Source organism: Leptinotarsa decemlineata, unplaced genomic scaffold, assembly GCF_025532065.1.
Source record: "Leptinotarsa decemlineata unplaced genomic scaffold, Ldec_3_MD MMD2_tig00000008_RagTag_RagTag, whole genome shotgun sequence".
Taxonomy (NCBI): domain Eukaryota; kingdom Metazoa; phylum Arthropoda; class Insecta; order Coleoptera; family Chrysomelidae; genus Leptinotarsa; species Leptinotarsa decemlineata.
This window is the reverse complement of record NW_027412537.1, coordinates 9,434,367-9,454,767: the sequence shown is the minus strand read 5'-3', so window position 1 is coordinate 9,454,767 and position 20,401 is coordinate 9,434,367. Positions and strand designations below refer to the sequence as shown.

The window sequence follows — 20,401 nt, the reverse complement described above, 5'->3', positions numbered from 1 at the left end:
GTCAGTCAGCTGATCTGATCTTAGAAGCACTTGAGAAGATTATCAGTTAAGAAACTTACCAAGAAAAAATACTTTCATTTCCCATGAATGGATTTTGAAACAAACAATAGCTCAAATTTGTGTTCTGCGTATATTTCTAAATATCACAACTTAAACTAGTTACAAAATTTGAAATGTTATTCAAAATATAAAACAAGCTTTACATCATTATAACTACATAACAAAAAGACTCAGAATCATATAATTAATTGCCTTTTTACAAATGCATAAAATAATTTCTCTATAATAAAAATAAAATAATAAAATTTTGCTTATCTACTGTATATATTTATATTTATGTACATGAGATATTTGTTAAAAATAAGGTCTGTTATTCTCCTCACTAAACTATATTAGAATAAAAATCTCAATGTCTTAAAAATATTGAATTATATTTCAAAAATGGTTTTCTAATTAGAACAATAAAATTATGAATTTTCAGGTACTCAAGATTCAAGGACTTTTAGTACAATTTGGTTAGTATTGCAAACAGTTGAAAAAAGTAAAAAAAAAAAGTTCAATCCAACTAATTTCATTTCATTGTTATTTTTATTTTTTCAATATTTAAAAAAAATAACTCGAAAATGAATAAAGGGGTGTCCCAAAGGCGGACGTCCAAACAAAAAGACATATGAGTACATGTACAGGATGATTTCTGAGAATTCGGATTAGGTTTTGGACTTCTCGCCTTATGTTGGGGCCACACTAACGAGAAATGCCATTAATTATCGCGATAATGGACGTTGACCGTAGGTGTAGCCACGACTTAACGCAATAATTTGACAACGGCAGTAACGTTGCTGTTTGGCGATAGCTCAAGTGGCGGTACATCAAAGAGATTAACGGGAGAATTAATGCGATAAAGCGGCCACACTACGTCAGACGTCCATCTTCCAAGTAAAATTAACGCCGTTTTTATCGTCAATCATGGACATTCACGTAGACCGTATTAAGTGTAGCCACCCACTTTAGTGCGTTAAAAATTATCGCGATAATAATCGCAATAATGGGCATTGACGTTAGCCGCTAGTGTGAACCCAGTTTTAGTGATGGCAACCCGGTTGGATCCATTTCCACAGTTTCCTCATTTTTTCCTTGGAGACAATATTTGTTTCCATTTCATTTCATCCATTAATTTTGGAATATGCTCCGCTATCCCCGATCCTGTTATCAGTCTTCTCATTATATCAATCAATCAATATATACTTTGTCTAAGAAACACTCTTATTGGCAAAACTTTCATAGAAAAAAATATATATTGAGGTTCTTTTATGTATTCATTTATTCCCGTAAAAAAATGTATTCACCTATAATTTTTTTTCCACAGGAACAATATATAATGTAGATGCCAAAAGAGATATCAATGTGTAGTTCGAAAATTCGTTCTTATATCATGTCTGTAATCGATTCATTTCAATGTTTCAGACAAACCAGGAACACACGTTAGTGTATTGTTGTTGGGTCTGTGATGATTGTGGAATATGTATATGTCGGTTACAGTTTCTACCAACTTTATTGACAGTTTTTTCCACAAACTATTCCAGATACGCAATTTCCTTCAAAACAGTTTCAATGATATTTACTACCTTTTCCAGAGTATGAGTACTGCCTCAGCCATATCATACAAACATATTACTATAGCGTGATGATTCGATTCATTGAGGGGATATCTATAAGTATGAGTTTTCTTTCGATTGACACTTCTATCAAGAGTATTTATCGATTTTTTGATTATCATATCAGCAAATATGAACCTAAACTGAATTCTCATGTAAACTATCACGTATGACATCTGAACATCTCATTCTATTTAAGTATGTCGAAGGAAATACATCAATTTACAATTGAGGCGTTGTTCGAAAGTAAATTTTTTGAGCTTTGAAAACGGATAAGGTTTATTTTCCGAAACGACTACCATATAAAGAAAGTAAGGTACTACAGACAGTGGAAAATTAAACACCCAAAAAAAACACGTAGAAGCATTGACTCCTCCACAAAAATATGTGTTTTAAAGAAAGCGAAATATTTTTTTTGTGCTTGATGTTGTAATCATTTTAAAGAACATGTAATTCTCACAGTTTACTCTATTTACATCTACAAATGCACTCTACATGCAAAGAGTAATAATCGTAACTTTTCTCTCAATTCTGATCATCACGGCTACCCAACTCGATCCTTGAAACTTATTAGACTTCCTAAACGTGGAACTAGTCTGTATGCGAGAAGCCCAATATACAAAGGAATTCAATTTCTGAATCATCTGCCTGCCTGTATAAGATAGCAAGACAACGTCAATGTTTTCAAAAGAAAGCTTATAAACTTTCTATGCAATGAATGTTACTATGACATATCAGAATTCATGGGCAAAAAGATAACGTGAGTTATGACACCTGGATGCCCTGGTTGTTATTAATAACTTCAATAGTTCCAATATTGTCATTTTATATGATTGTATATATACTGTTCTTGACTTGACTGGTCCAATATCATGTAAATGACCTGACTGGAATAAAAAATGTATTATATCATTATTATCAAGGTAACGTTTTTGGACAACAGTATGTAACTCTTCCTAGACATAAAATTAAAAATGCTATAAAATAAATGTTATCTGAAGTTTGTATCTGAAAGTAACTTATATGATCTTTGTAAAGAGTTTATTTTGAACTTAACTGCTTTGGAAGTTTCCCACAATTATTGAATGCACGAAGAGATTTTTATTGAAAACACAGGACAGGCAACAACTTTTGAACCACCAATAACTGAATAATAATAAATACAGTTATTTTGGTTGGATACGATCTTCCCAACCACCTTCTTTTGTTTGGAAGTCAGCTTTTGAGACACCTTGTATATTTTCTGATTTTGAGATATAAAATGATACATTTCAAAATTGCTTGCTTTATTTTTTGTAACCACTCACAAACAGTTTCGCTTTTCCTAACTGATTACGAAAAGTTAAAAAACAAAACCAACTATTTTTCAAATGGAATGAATCATATATTGGCATCTTCTCTTATAAGTATTGAAGTTAATTAGGAATAATCAATTTTGGTACCAGGAGATGAATTTGTACTATTATCATCTCTAATTTTAATTTTGAAGAAATAGAGTACAGATAGATAGATAGTTGAGAGGGATTTTCTTCCAGTTTGTGTCTGAAACTTACTTCTTTGCATGATCTACACATTTTGAGTGTATAAAGATGGAGAAGTAGAAAGCCACAACATTTCTTTCGCAAAAATTAATATCTCCTAAAAATGTGCCCCCTTTCAATTTAATCAAAAATAGAACTTATGAGCACCAATAGAGAAAGCATAATTGCATAGAAATAACCTAATTTTACAATTCACTGAATAGTTACCTTACTTTCATTATTGCACCAATAAAAACAGAAACGTTACACAAAATCAAAGACAAGTTCAAAATTACAGACCTGGCATATTAAAATTTTGTTGTATGGTGAATCACAGAACAAATTTCAACTCGATTTTTCAGTCCATAAGCCCATATTTTTTGTCCGTGCATTTGTCCATTGTCTATTTCAAACCATTTGTGATATTGATTATTTTAAATGAAAAAAAAAAAAAGATTCTTTTCGATATTAAAAAAAAAATAGAGTCCCTCTGTCAGATTTATGACAGTCCTGACATCTGTGCCAATCTGATATTCATGGATGCATCTGAATTTATAGAAATAAGCAAATCTAGAGTGAAGCCAAAATCTGTGAAAAATTAACAAATATGAACAAAAAAACTGAAATATCTTGAGTGTGGGAAATTTTATCTTAAATTATCATAGATGAACTATAATATTAACTCATAAAACTAGTTTCAATATCCAAATTTAAGAATTTATATAGAATGTGAGCATCAGATTATATTAATTTTGATCGTTAAAACAGGTCTAGCGTATTTATTCCCTTAAAATGTTGAAAGAAATATTCACGTATCATTTTTGTATTTATCATTCAAAATTTTGGCAAGTTTTTTCATATGATCCCAATTCAAATGAAAAACAGTTCAATATCAAATAATTTCGGCTTGAGGTACATTTTTTTAAAGGTTTTTTACTTATTGAGTTTGTCATGAAGAAATGAGCCAACAAGGTTTGAAATTGTATGGTACAGAAGTTGAAGTTTTCAAGTGTCTATTCTTAACCCTGCCTACAAAGTACTGGAAAGAAAGTGAAGATGACACCAAAGTGAAAACGAATTAGTTGACGTATGCAAAAGGCAATGTGTTGTAGTTAAAAATGTGGTACGACCTATTGAAATTATGATTATATGTATCAAAGATTGAAAAAACAGAGAGGCTAACTTGTGATGTGATGTAATCGAGCGATACTTGATGAAAATCCAGAACGTATTCAAGAAACACTTATAGTGAGATTTTCACTGAAGAGTTCACAAAAAAGCAACACGTCTATACTAATACCGACACGCCTGAAGAAGCTTTTCTACAGTAAAACACGTGTTACGTTTTTGTTAAACTGTTTAGTGAAAATCTCACAACAAAGTGTTTCTTGAATACAAGGCTAACTTGGAGGAAACAGGAGGAAAAGTTTCATTGATACAAATTCAGGTAATTAAGGTTGTTGAAATGCTGCTAACAATTATCAGATTCTGTAAGAGTGTTGAAATCCTGAAGGTGGATAACAGTAGGGAGGATTGTGTTGGTGACCTTAAATTAAATATAAGGATTCATAGCAAATATAGAAAACTAAAAATACTATTATCTATTATAAACGTGTTATCTTTTGGTATGAAAATTATAGGCTCAGAAACATTATTTTTCATAAAAAGATAAGTAGAGTTTGGAACCTTGGGTTTCAATCTTCCAAAATTTAAAAAAAGGAATGAATATAGATTCACAAACAATCTGCTGTCAGGTGTAATAGAGGATAAATTGAAAAGTTCACCTCGAAAAGTTACCAATAATATAAACCTTTGAAAAGTCTAATTAATCTGTAACTTGTGTTGCCTGTGAAATTTCAATTGAAAAATGTCTGACGTTTCGAAAGATAATACTTTTCGGTCCTCCAAATCTGAAAATATTGTTATTGGAAACGCCTTTTTTGGAAATATGTCTATTCCTTTTGACAAACGTCAAATATGTATATTCTTTTGGACGTTTGTAAAAAATAAATAGAAATATTTCCAAAAAAAAGGCATTTTCGATTGGAATACTTTCAGAATCTGAATATTAAACAAAGCTAAATCAATAAAGAATCTTCTGAAGTATAAATAATATAGGGTAAACTAAAAAGTTGACCCTGAAAAGTTACTGCGTAATATTTGTTCTCTCTTTATTTATTCACGATATTCTTTTTTCCCTATATCTAGGGGTGTTGAGGTTTCACCCATATAACTTTTTCCACAGGAACAAGGTTTATTGTGAATGCACTATTTTGTTTTTTCAATCGTATTTCATGTTTAGTTTGTGTCAAAAGAGATCTCAATATTTTGGTATTTCTGAAAGTTGTTCTTAGATCATATCTGTAACGAATTTGTCTCTATCACAGAAACATCTGACTATTCATTCAATTCATAGGCAAAATTTATAAATAAAACTTACTGGCTAATGAGACTTTTCAAAGGTTCATATGCAGTAGAAAACATCAAGGAAAACAAATGTGTATGTTGCATGTAGGTTATATATGCAATTCGACCTGCAATTCATGAAATTTTGAATCCCAGTTCTAAAACAGTTTGACTATTTTTGTTATGCTTTTTACATGGTGAACATTTTCGGATTTTGGAATAGTTTCGTTTTTGCAGAGGTTATGTGAATATTTCTTAGGTATGTTGTTCAATAAGATATCCATCTTGATGTTAACAAAATATATTTTCTTATTAGTCAGTGGACTATGTGAAGAATGGCAGTAAACAAATCTAAAGAAATGAACTTTGAACATTCAAGCCAGTTTCAGATCAACCTACACAGTAGGTTGAATGGACTGACGCCTATCAGAACCTATCAGAGCCTATCCATTCAACCTACTGTGTAGGTATATCTGAGACTGGCTTGAAAGTTTAAAGTTCATTTCTTTAGATTCTTTCAACAAAATATATTTTCAAGTATGTGGATTTATAGAAGTGCTTTCATTTTTTTGCAACGTAAAACTCCTGTTTTACGTTGATTTCTATTAATTGTGTTAGGTTCTACTGTACCTGAATAACTTATTTTTATTGGCAATTAATCGATTCAGTTTTAAAGGCAAAAAAGTTACAAAATGGTCTCAAGTCAAACATGTTTCTGTGAGGTTTGGCTTGAATAGTGGCGGCAGGTTTCCTAATTTTCAACACATTTATTCATACTTTTCATTTGTCTTCCTCTAAATTGTAAACTAGTCTCCACTAAAACTTTATCTTGTTTTTTTGGGGGAAAACTGTGAAAATTGAGTCATACTGAAGGAGACAGCAATAATGGTTAAAACTTTAAATCTGAACCACTCATATTCATTCAAATCAAGAAAGAGTGATAGTCAATGAAATCTTCTTCAGTCATCCCAAAATTCAAGAATTGACCATCTTCAATTCAATTTCATTGTTGGCATTCATGATTATCATCATGACTGTCAATGACATTTGACAAAATGATTGAGATATTTGATGTTCGTGAATCGTTCCATTCAACAGTTATTCCCCATCAAATACGGTCAATTTTGAACTAAACCACAAAAATTATGCATTGCTCCAATTAATGGGTAAGGATGGAATTAAATGAATTGACACAAATTCAATGATGCCAACAATGAAGTATGAACTGAAAGGTAGAACTGGAACTTCTGGCTCAGAATAAGTCCAAAACAGGCACTGTTCCCAAACACCAGAACTGAAACACTCTTCTCGAAATATAAAACTTGGACACCATTCAATCCTTATAGAATATGGTGATGACAGCGACAAAAATACTCACATATCAAGGGTACTAAGATTAACAAAGTAAATGTCTTTAGTTCGCTGAACAACACCAGGGGGTGTCGCTTATTTTGAATCCCTTTTAGTGGATTCATTTCTAGAAATCCCTGTATAACAGCTTAAGAGGGAGATACAGTGAAAATGAAACTGTCATCAAGAAAAATTCTGTTAAAACATGTTCTTGAAACTTATAAAGTTTGCTTGAAAACAGTTTTACATGAAGATTAATGCAGTATCTTTTTAAATTTTTATATTGATTTTGTAATATGTAAGTCGTTATGAAATCCCACTATTCAAATTTTCATTGAAAATTGTTGAATTGCTTAGCACACCTTTGAATTTTTAGATAATACAAGTCCGAATTAGCTCAATAAAGAGTCATAGAAAATTATAGCCACAGTGAAACACATACCTATGCCATGATCACTTGAAAGAATAAAGTCTACCGACTGAAATCCATTGAATCTCAAAAAGTTTCATACCTGCCCCGTATAACAAACTTTTTCGTTTTGCAAGTTGAAACAAAAAATAATATGTCGAAAAGAGGCAATTTAAAAATCTTTCTCATCTGAGTTTCCGAGTAGACAACTAATGTTAAAAAGTGAGGATATCAACATTCCGGCGTCATAATTTGCTCAATCTCTACGATGCTGAGTACTAAAAATTCTCTCGCTCCTTCTCTCGACACAGCCCTGTATACCATTCACCCATTTTCTCACCCTGTGATTTGGCAAGTAGAAAAAAGACGAAAATGCAATCACTAACCACACCCATTCGAAAGAGTGTCAATGCACCACTACATCTTTGGCATCTGATGTGCTGCCTTGTCTCGTAGGGCTGAGCAATTCCTGTCGATCACGTTCCCTTTCCCTACCCGGCCTGAATGCCTCCAAGAGTGCCTGCACCCGATCTTCGGACGGTTCCCATCTCTGATGACCTGTTGTGTTTTGCAGCCAGACAATTACTGTTCCTTGAACTGATCTCACGTTCAATTCTGATCTGAAACAAAATATCTGAATGTGATTTCATAAGTACAAAAATATTCTTTTGAAGTAATTGTTTCTGGGGATCCACCAATAAACTTCATTTATTTTTACACATTGATAATAAACACCTACCATTTTTTTCCTTCAAATCAAATCAAATCATCATTCATTATGGAGACTGTATGCTTGATTCACAACCGACATTTATCGAATGATAACCCATTGAATCCCAGGCACACCAGAAATAACTGCCATATCTCCCTGCCAATACCTAGGTCGACTCAAATTAAAAATTCAATAATATACGAAAGCAAAAAAATGTACAATCATTTGCCTGAACATTTTAAAGCAATCGGAAATAAAAAAAATACAGGAAGGAGATAAAAGTATTTCTCATTTCAAAAGCGTATTATGACCTGCAGGAATATTACAATGACCATTTTTAATCATTTATATTTGCATAAAGATATAGGTATCAACTCCATGTCTAGATATTGTTTTGTAATTAGTTTCGAATATATGTGAGTGAATGTCATCATTCTATTTGTCATGGTTGTGTTTATTTATATGGACATTTTATATGGACATTTTATTTATACATATGTGTGTGTATATGTGTATATGTGTGTATATGTGTGTATATATGTGTATATATATATATATATATATATATATATATATATATATATATATATATATATATATATATATATATATATGTGTATATAAAATTATTCATTTTTACATTTTATAGTTTCATATTTTTTTTCTCTCATATGTATTGGACACAGTGGATATCCACTTCATTGTTATCTACTCACTTTGTCAATAAGAATAATTATTCTTGGACAATGAAGTACAGTTTGATTTGATTTGAAGCGTGTTAATAATAATAATAATAATAATAATAAAACACATCTGGAACTAATGAGCAATCAGAATATTTGAAAACTTACCAGACTGTGCTCGAGAGGCTCTTGTTCGACTCATTAGAGAAACTTTCATACATGAAATATTTCAACTATTTCTCAAAACATCTATACTCATACCTTTGTCTAAGGAAGGTTATTATAATTATTCATCAAACCTAAGACCAATATTTTTACAACTATAGCAAAATTAATTGAAAAAATTAGTTGAATTTAGACTTAATTATCATCTGAATATAAACAAAATGATCACTTCTCAGCCAATTGAATAGTGGTGAGGCGACTGCAGCAGTGTTCTGTGACATGTCAAAAGCTTTTGACAGTAATACCATGGAACACTTCACAAATAATTCACAATCAATTTTTCTTAAACCTATAACCGAAGATGAAATAAAGAATTTGGCACAGAAAATTCAAAACAAACATACTTGTGGTGATGACGAAATACCAGTTGGTTTGGTTAAATTATGTATTGATAATGTTGCTAGTATTATTTGCCATTATTAATAACTCTTTTGAACATGGAATATTTCCCGAACAATTGAAAGTTGCTTTGCTATAAACTATAAGAAAGGAGATTGCGAGTTATATGAGAATTTTTGACCAATAAGCGTTTTACCATCTTTCTCAAAATATTTTGAGATGGCATATATGTTAACAAACACTTGCATTGGTATAAGCATATTACAAATCTGGGAATCTTCAAGGCAAATAATATCTTGACAGTATATGCGATCTATATCTATGTGAGTGTAGTATACCTATTTAAAAATAAAAGTAGATTTTTGGAAGCTAGACCAAGTTATAATTATCCTAAGCACAATATGAATATATCTTTTCCAATTCACAAATTGACAGTGTCAGAGAGGCATCCATTCTATGTGTCTATAAGGTTTTTCAATGAATTGAAACAGAGACTTAAAATGTTAGAGACCCTGAAAAAATTCAAATCAGGTGTCAAAGAGCTTTTGATCAAGTTAGAACCTTATTCACTTTATATAGAAATTGTGTGACGTTGTTTCATTTTATGTTTGATGTTTTCTTTATGAAATGTAGAGCATTCTCTGAAATATATTAATATTATTATTATTATAAAAATTGGATTTACTAAATATCTGATTTTGTCAGTGACATTGGGCCTAAGAACTTTAGATATAGAACTAAAGAAGTATTAATTCACTTACTTGCTCAACACATGCTGGAAACCATGCCTAAACTCGTGCTCATAAGCTGGTATCGTCACCTGTTTCCTCTTAAACTGGCTAGACTCTAACCTAATCAGCGCATTTGGAGTGGGTTCTCTATAATCCGGCATGAAGACAATGAAACTCAAAGGCTCCGGACTGTCGCTTAACAGCCTTTCCATATGATTCACAGATGCCTCCATCAGTTCTTCGCTGTATGGGGGATTCGCTTCAAAGGAGCCTGATACCGCTTTCAATTTGAGGAAAGACCTAAAAAAAGTCAAGTAGAATAAATTGATAACCACATCAAGTGTTTTCGGAATATACAAATTGTAGTCATAACCACGATTACATTCATTTTTAATGAAATGGATAAATGCATATCACAAAGAAACACATTAACATGTACACATGAGCATATAAATCTGTTGTTATAACAACCAATGTTCTAACATCCACCATCTGGGAAGTATTTACATGGATCAAGTGTAACTACATGTTCACCTTTATAAAACCTTCCTAACTACCATCGTTGCCAACAAAATACATTTGAATAATTTTTCGTAAATTAGGCTTATGAGAAAGTTGAAGTTTTTTCTTTCAAATTGGAAAACTGTGAGAAAATACCTCTTGTGGAGGCAGTAATATTGTTTTCTGAGACCATATTATTTCGATGTTCTTATCAGTGACACCGTATATATAGAAAAAATTAAAACGCAGTTATACTAGGTATTCCTGACCTACTTTTCCTTAAATTAAATAAAAAATTTCGATATCGGTTGTAAACCAAAGTCTTTGAGTCTTGTAATCACTCAGTCTTGTTATCTGAATTTGAGGCCCTTGGTTTTCCAAACTGGCTTGTAAAGTGGTTGAGAACTTTCTGTTTGGTGTAACACAGCATGTGAAAATAAAAAATAACGCTCAGACGAGATCTTTGTGCCGTCAGGGGTTCTGCAAGGATCCCATATTGGGCCATATCAATTTGACCTTTTTTTTTAATCAGATCTCTCCAAATCCTTTGAATACTGAAAAATGAGAAATAAAACTTTCTATGTTTTATACCACTTGTATTTGTAACTATCGTTACTGTAGTTTTGTCCTATAAGGGCATTTTCAAACGAATACAATTGTATTCGTTTAAACGACAACTTTGACCATATTTTCGTTGGAACCAAGTTATTGAAACTTTCCCTAGGCGTTAAAATTTATAGAGTTAAAGTGAAAAGTCATTTGCTAGATCACTGCTTCCACTCAGTAGAATATGTAACAACCATTTTCTCGTAGTTGTTCATATATATTTATTCATACTTTTATGCCTAATTTAATGAAATAACCCTTGCTTTACTTTTCTGCTTAACTATATGTCTTTTAAACTATGTCCTACCATTAGCTGTTTGTGCGGTAGATTGTTAAAATATCTACTAGTTTCAATTTTATATAATTTTCACTGCAACAAATGTATGTAAAAATGTGCAAAGTAGTTAGGCATATATCTATCTATGAGAATGAAAAATATCTTACCCTCTGCTGCCGAAATAGGAATCACAATCAGCAAAAGCTGAACAGTACTGCTTGAAATAGCAATTCAAAGGGGAAGCAAAACATTCAAAAGTAACACCAAATGCCCGATTAAGACATTCAAATACAGTGACCGGGAGAGATTGTTGGGTGTCCTGGACATCTGAACTGGCTGTATTCGACGAAGGATTGACTCCAAGAAAGGTGGCATATCTTTTCAACATCACCCACACTCTTGGGATGAACAATTCAAATTTCCTATCATCGAAACAACTGTGCCTGTATAAGTGTTCCTGAAATTGAAAAAAAAACGAATATAAATAAAGGCTCTGTATATTGGGTATCCCCCATTTTACTGCCTTCCGTCCTAACATTTGTATAGGTAAGATACACAATTGACTAATCCAGAGACATAATGTAGAAAAAAAGTTGAAAAAAATATTTTCAGATGAGACCTATTATAGTTTGGACGAATATTTTAATGACAATAACTTCTAAAACTATCAGAAACCGAATTTTATTTTATTTTTACAATTTGTGAAATATATATGCTTAGCTAGTTGATTCAATAAGCAACGTATATGTATGTGTAAATGCATTTTTTTTATTTTACTTGTTCTAATTCTGTAATAATAATGTTGATTGATTAACCCCCTTTCACTAAAAAAGTTGGGTCATCTGCATATGTACTTGTTGAAAAACCCTTGATATTTCGTTAGTATAAATCGTTATTTATGAATGATGAAGAAAATCGGCCCTAAAATAAAACCTTGAGGCACTCCTTGCGTATTGTCATCATATTTGTCAGAGTTTATTCTCAGACAGTGTTCTTGATCCTTGTAGAAAAGAATCAAGTGTCAAAGCAAGTCAATAGAAGGATATAATTTTTTTAAATAGCTCACAAGAGTCTAAATGACAATTTTTATTCATACATGGAATAATTTTCTTCTAAACTTTGAAACTTCTTTCACATGTGTAGATTGTCCCAAAAAATCAGGTGAATTAGAATGAATTAGTAGTCATTTTCGATTAGAAACTTCGTATTTTCAAAAACCACAATATTTTTGGCTTACCAGTTTCTGTAAATGGCTGCTATTGATTGCCAGCGTGTCTCCTTGAAACCTAAGCATTGCCTGATCCCTGTCTGGAAGATACTCAACGACAGGCAACCTGGGACACCCGATGGCAAATTGCACGGGGTAACACCAGACTTTCCTAGTGGTGTGAATCGTCATTGGTGGTGGAAGCTCCATTCCATGGTCCTTCAATATGGCACTTGATTTGTCTCTCACTTTCTTGGCGTGTTCAACTGAGAGATTGTAAATTTTTAAACAAATCCCTTCCACTGAAGTTTTTACCTAAGAAACGGAAGATTTCAATGTGATTTCATCTGTGACAGATTTCTCCAAATAACAAGATTTTTACAAAAGTATTTCAGCATCTCCTAACTTCGGTGTATTCCAAAATAATAATAAACGATTTCATTGGTAGAATCAAAGTAAAATAACAATATCCTCAAAGAAAATTCACATGTTATAGAAGACTATCGATTCTCCCTAAAGTATGTAATCAACTCCAGAAAGTTTTTTTTTGATTCCATTAATCACAGGCTATTGATTTCCAAGTGTTGGGATATAATAAATGAAGGGGGGGGCAAAACAAAAAAACACACAGAAATCAAACTAAACGAAAATGACATAAATGACTTCTTTATTAACAAAGCAGACGATATATATCACAGTATAGTACAAACCCAATCACATGTAACTTCTCCATTGCCAGGAAATTTTAACTGTTTCCCAAACTTTAAATTTAGGGAAGTAATCTTTAACGAAACTAGAAATATAATAAATAAAATGAAAAATAAAACCAGTGCTGACTATTACGAGCTAAATGTCTTTTTAATAAAAATAATCAAAAATAACATAATCTCACCCTTAACAAAGTTGATAAACGAAGCAATAAAATCCGGAACTTTTCCTGATTACCTTAAAATTACTAAAGTGATCCCAATACCGAAAGAAAAAATGCTGAAGAATTGTGTAAACTGAGACCCATTTCAATACTTCCCGTAATCGGCAAAATATTTGAAGCTGCTCTGAAATCGCAGTTAGTAGAACAACTTGAGGTATATACATCATTCCAGATTACCAATATGGTTTCCGGAACGGAAAATCAACCACGGACGCTGTAATGCAGCTGGTAGATAAAATCATCGTAGGATTTCAGAAATGTGTCCACACAGGAACAGTGTTCTGCGATCTTCAGGCGGCATTCGATTGTGTGTCACATGAAACCCTGCTGAAAAAATTGGAGTGGTTCAAATTTGAGGAAAACTCAATTAACCTTGTTAGATCATATCTATCGGAACATAGACAATACGTTTTTTTGAATAATAAGGCATCTGATACCAAAGAAATAAAAAACGGAGTCTACCAAGGTTCGGTTTTGGGACCAATTCTATACTTGATTTATGTGATTGATTTCAAAACTGAAGACGACTCTGAGATTACGCAATTTGCTGACGACACATCATTACCACTACAAAATACTACGAGGCTATAGTTAAAGATATGAAAGTAGCAAAATCGAATGCTAATAGATGGCTGAAAAATAATAAATTAAAATTAAATACTAATAAAATGCAACATTACTTTTTTACATACAAACAACTGCCTATAGACCAATATGAATCGATTAAATTTCTTGGATTCCAAATGGATCCAAAGCTCTCTTGGGAAAAACATGTAGATTTTATTTTCAAAAAATTGGCGACGAGCATTTATATTATAAGAAGTTTAATGGGCATCTCATATATTGAAACCATTATCACTGCTTATCTTTCACTTTTTATGTCCCATATATCTTATGGTCTAGTACTCTGGGGGCATTCGCCTCATGCAAAAAGAGTATTTGGACTGTAGAGAAAAGTTTTGCGAATTATCTTCAAACTGGGTTATCAAGAAGATGTTAAAACAACATTTATTAATAATAGAATGTTTACATTACCTTCTCTTTACGTCTATTCGTGTATAAATTATGTAAAAAAAAATCCTCACATATCTAAATCAAAATGATTTTCATTCACATAACACCAGACAATCACAACAGATTAAAATTGAATTCACAAGACTAAATCACTGCCGTTTTTTGAAAAATTACTATGGTCCTATTTTATTTAATAAACTACCAGAAGATAACGCTTTTTATAGTATCGACGAATTCTTATCATTTGACTTCAACACCAACTAATATTTTGAATTTACAATCTACGTAGACAGTGATATTTATATTGAAATTGTTCACATCTCATTTCCTTATTTGTTTATTTTTTATTTATTCATTTAGTGTTTTTATGGTATTCTTATAATTCTATTGTAATTTTTTAAGGCGAATAAAGGATATTCTATTCTATTCTAAGTTGTAAAGGCTTCCAAGTTGTTAAGGTTGCTTGCTACTTGAACTGACTGTTACTTGAGTAATGGAACACAAAATTTGAAACTTGTTGATAGTAATTCAAATTATTAAAGGTAAATCCAGATGCTCCTCAATGAACGCAATGAACGGCTATTTTTTTTATTAATCTATGTTGTGCTAGGAACTGCACGTTGAAAGATAAGACCTTGTGAATCCTTAGTTCGGACAAGTTTCGATTTGTCGTTCATAGGGGGCCATAATTGGTTAACGGAAAAGCAGATTTTGATATAATTTATCAATGATATTACTGAGGTATGTCAACACTCAAAAATCTTACTTTATGCTGATGATCTTAAACTTTTTAGACACATAACTTCTTCAAACGTCAAATCATCCAGACTGACGAGATACCTGTAATATGTCTAACATGTCGAACTCAAACGTTTTATAACAGAACAAATATTTTATAGTATAGAAGAGTTTTTCAACTTTTAAAAATGTATTTTTGTTTCTCAACTTTTAAAATGGGTTTCGTTTTTCAATATTAATTTTTAAAATCTTGATTTACTTATATTAATTCCTAAAATTTTGAGTTACTAATTTTAATTATAACTTTAATTTCACTTGTATTTTAACTGTATGTTAATTATCTAAAATACATATTTACTTCCCATTTTTCTGACTACTCCGATAAAGATGCATCTGTCTTTGATATTTGTTGATTGAATATTTATGTTTTTTTTTTGTGAATAATAAATTGATTTGATTGATTGATTCGACTGACCTAAATCCAGTTTTACCTTGCATCAGACTGACCTAGATAAATTCTACAGATACCTACTGCAAGACTGATTTTCTGTACGTCAAAGTCAATAAGTGCAAAGCAATGTGATTTTTCAAATCACGTAACTCGTTTGAGTGAGACTATTTTATTGACAGTGACAATCTACAAACTGTCTGATTTCAACGCAATCAAATCATTGGTTCATATTATTCTTGAATATAACAGTATTGTATGTTTACCATTTTAGTCAGGTTATAAGGAAAGATTAGAAAGAACTGAATTGCTTTACCAAATTTGTTACTTGGAAAATGAACTCGTGTTTTCATGGAACTAATTCAAACGATAGACATACAATAATTTACCTTCAAACTCTTGAGGATAGTCGCAAACTAGCTACGCTATATTTTCTTTTTTGAATTTGTTACCACACTATTGATTATTCTGAAATACTGTAGAATCATTTCTTTCACACTGAGACTAGAGAAATTCCTGATAAGTCAGTTTTTTCTTTGCAAAATTATCGAACAAATTATGAAAACACTTCCTTCATTTGTAGGCTACAGAGAAATTACACAAGAAAATCCCTCTATATATGTCTTTCACTTCCATTCGCCATGGAAGTCGAACACCTGGGGATGACTTTTGACTAGTCTTTCTCAAAGTGGGCGATAACGCCAACTTGTGGGCGCTGGAGGCCTATAGGGGGGCAGTAAAGGGCACAGAGAAGATTGGGGGGGCGTTGAAGCGGTTTAGAGGGGCGATGGCTAATTTAAAAATGTTGTTTTGCTTTTAACACAAACTTTACCGCTCCTTTACGCTTAACGCGCGTTTCCTCGTCTAACGCCATCTAGGGGACTAGACAGTAACTATTTCCTGTCCGATAGTTGTCAAATTGTACAATAGATGGCGGTAAGCTTCAATGCGAAGCGAGAAGTTTCTAGTCTCCATTCTCGAAAGTACTAGGCCCGCCCGCTGCCTCATATAAAAGCGCGCGCGCCATCCAGCCAGTAATGTTATTCGACGATATTACGAAAACAAGTGAATTTAGTTGCGACTAGCTAGGTAAACTGCTGTACGTGGGGTGGTGAATACTGTGAGTGGTGTCATTAGCAAGTTTTTAATACTCGAATATTTACTTTGACATTTTTGAAGACAAAATTATGTCGAAAGCAAAAAAGAAGAAACGGCAGTATAGCGCGAAATATATATAATATTCATCTTCGCCTATGTGCCTTCTCTGTCAAAAAACATTTTTGACCGAAGGCTTATGCGGAATCTTCACATTCAAAAAACATCCCATAAGGCCAGTATAGACCTGTGAATCTGCAGAAGAATGTGCGGAAAAATGTGGAGTTGAACCCAAACATTACACCATGCTACATACAAGGGTAGTGAAACCCATGATAACAAATGGTGGTAACGTGACAGACAAGAACAAAGCAATTGGGGACGACTAGTGGCATTCAAAGGTTGGCATGCCTGAATGTCATGGGAACAATGAGAACGACCTCAAGTGCAGTTCTTGAGAGGTTCTGCTTGGCCGTCTACCACTACAAATATATATGCAAAAACGAGCCTGAAAAACCGAAGGTTATTAACGTTTCAAAGCTATTACACCAAGCAGAGGGGACTGGAAAAACAGCCCACGGGTTAAAGCGGAGGAAACTTGGTATACGGACGACCCAAAAGCCCAAGAAGTAGGAGCCAGCATATATGGAGGCAGAGCGAAGACAAAAATCCTACTCAACCTCGGACAGAACGCAATAGTGTTTCAGGCAGAAGTTACCGCTATCGATCACTGCATAGGAGAATTGCTCACGCAGAAGGTTGAATACATAATTATAGCCACTTTGTATGGCAGCCAGGCCCTCAGCACAAGGCAATGAGGAGGCCAATGCTTTAGCCTGTGAAGGTGCATCCAAGGCCATGATAGGTCCAGAACCCTCCTGTGGATTGTGAAGACAAGTATAAAGACATTTTTCAATTCATAGATACAAGCCAAATCGCAAAATTGGTGGAACAATATTCCATCAATGAGGAAGGTGAAAAAGTTCATAAAGGAACCCTGGCACAAATTCACAGAAGACCTGCTAAACCACAACCGCAAGATTGTAAGGGTAGTGGTAGGCCTACTAACTCAACTTGTGATAATGCACTAACATTTTTTTATCATTTGAAAGTCACACATTTCATTTCCTTGATGTTTGTGATTTGTGTTATAATTTTTTTTATTTGTTCTGTAGGCATTTATAAATAAATAAATGAACATTTGAAAACTATAATAGTTTCTTACAGTTTCTGAAAGATGTGGTTGACACTGTTGTTTGAGATGAGACAGCCTATCCTGGAAATCATCATATGTTGCTCCAACTGTTTTCCTCAGCCACTGAAAAGTTTCGTCAACATTCCATTTGACTACTTTTCGACTTTCCGCTTCAGCATTTCGAGATTCCATTATTTTTTTTGCTGCCTCTGCATACCTAGAGAGTTGTTTTCTTGCGTCACCTGTGAATTTTGGTCTGACTAACTTGATTGGTATATCGTTCATTATTTCTCTATACATAGAGAGGGAGATTTCTGGATAACAGTTGCTAGGTAGAAGAGGATCATAACCTGGAAAATAATTTGAATTGAGCTCGTTCAACATTTTCAAAAGTCAAGTTTTGAGTAAATATTCCTTTCGAAGTACATTTTTTGACAGTTTTCACTTTTGAGTGGACTTCTCTCCAAAAGTATACCGGAATGCCTGGTTTTTACTTTGTTATTGGTAGAAAAAAATATGTAACTTAGTTAAGCCGTTAAAACGAATATTTACCCAAGTTTCAGTGGAAATATACATAAGAGAACTTTCTAACCAGTATCGATAACCTTTCTCTCCATCAACCATCTATTGAAAGAATCTTTGGGAGCATCGATTGATTCTCTGGAATGACACACCTCTTGATAGCTTTGCCTCAACTTTGTTAATAAACTACAGCGATATGCTTCAACTTCGGGGTGAGAGTGCATGTAGAAGCAGGGGGCTCTTTCCAGAATAATAACATTGGTAGGAACGTCTAAGTCCCATGGTCCCGCTAAAATAAATTTCTTCGCATTAGGTCCTGCCACCTCTTCAGAAGCCCTCCTCTTCATGATTGGAACCGGTGGAGCAGTATGAGCCAGTGGTATAGGCGCAGTGGGAGGAGGTGCACAAATACCCAACGGATCAGTGATAGGATCAAACTGCGGCTTGATCACAGGCATTTCCCAAAGGCTTTCGCCAGTTAATTTGTTCCAAAAATATGGCCGGTTTTCTCTTTTTGACCAAAACTTTTTCCATCCTACCAAAATTTCAAATATTACATTGTTTAAATCGAGGAATATGAAAAATCACCTTTATATAGAAAGTGGAACTGCCGAACATAGGAAGTATACACAAATGAAAATTCTTTACGAAAATGTGTAGATCTTGCATGGAAAGTCGTGTCAGGTATAAAATGAAAAGACAAACATCATCCGAAACAGCTACTTTCAAACACGTAAGCTCATTGAATTTCGTTAAAATACCCCTACTGTGTAAGGTGTTATCATCAGAAGCGAATATTTTCTGCGATCGAATGGTTACCAATTTCTAAGTTTTTAATTACTCTGGAGTATGTAGCTGAAATTTATTTCAGATGGGTGGTTTTTCTTCCAGTTAGTAACTGAAAGAAACTTCATGCATGATCTACACATCTTTGTGAAAAGTATTTGTTCTTCCTTTCTTCAAAAGTTTTCCACTTTCTACAAAGTGATAGATATACTTATTTATCCTAAAATCATTTTCCTTTTCAATTAATTAAAAAAAACGTTTGAAACTCAAAAATAAATAAGTACCTTGTTGCTGAATTTCCAAGGGTAGTTCATATTCTACACCTTGACTCAATGGGGGACCCTGAGGAATATTGGGTACGGGCATATTGAGATGCGAAGGGGGCATTTGTATGGGCCCAGGATCCAGCGGAGGCCATATAGGAATGATTTTTTCTTCTTTGATTTCTATTTCTTCATTCATTGTTAAAACTCACTAACAACTTCAATGATTCAACACAAATCTGGCTTTATAGTTGTTTAGGGAACTCATAGCACTATTTCACATTTGATGACACATTTAAATACAATAATTTCACAAAATTATTTCATTAAAAAGCACGCAACGAAATTCAGTCATTATCTGAAAGAAAAAAATCGTAAACCTCCACTTACGACGCCATTTGCTGACTGAGAAAACTTGAAAAATGCCAAACTTGAAGGACTGTGGCAGTTCAATCGATGTGAGGAATGTGCGTACTATAATTTGAAATTTCATTTCGTGCAGAAATCTTTTTACGTAATTTTCAAATATTTTCCAGAAGATGTCTTGTATCAAGCTTTTTAGTTTGAAACGAAATTTTAAGGTGAAACCGTGGATTTTTTAAAGTGATTCAATAATTTTTTTTTTCACAAACTGGTGTTCAGTTTTCAAATTTTGAAGTCTGTTTCAATCACAGAATTGAAATTCAGATTTTAGTCCTATGGTTTTCATCAAATCTTTGATGTTTCTCAAAATTATAATTTGAGATTTCTGTTACTTGTGAGGAAATCATGATATCTTTGAATTCACT

General features: G+C 32.9%; 1 protein-coding gene across 1 annotated transcript; it reads right to left on the bottom strand.

Annotated features, from left to right (window-relative positions):
• Positions 1 to 1,572: 1,572 nt before the first annotated feature.
• On the bottom strand, positions 1,573 to 20,162 carry Pcif1 (Phosphorylated CTD-interacting factor 1). Its single transcript, XM_074171022.1, has 7 exons — positions 19,635 to 20,162; positions 18,635 to 19,099; positions 18,073 to 18,392; positions 12,652 to 12,936; positions 11,582 to 11,871; positions 10,061 to 10,330; positions 1,573 to 7,960 (listed from the first exon to the last, which is right to left on the bottom strand). Exons 1-7 carry the CDS (start codon positions 19,810 to 19,812, stop codon positions 7,747 to 7,749), a joined length of 2,022 nt encoding a protein of 673 aa, XP_074027123.1. The 5' UTR covers positions 19,813 to 20,162; the 3' UTR covers positions 1,573 to 7,746.
• Positions 20,163 to 20,401: the final 239 nt, after the last annotated feature.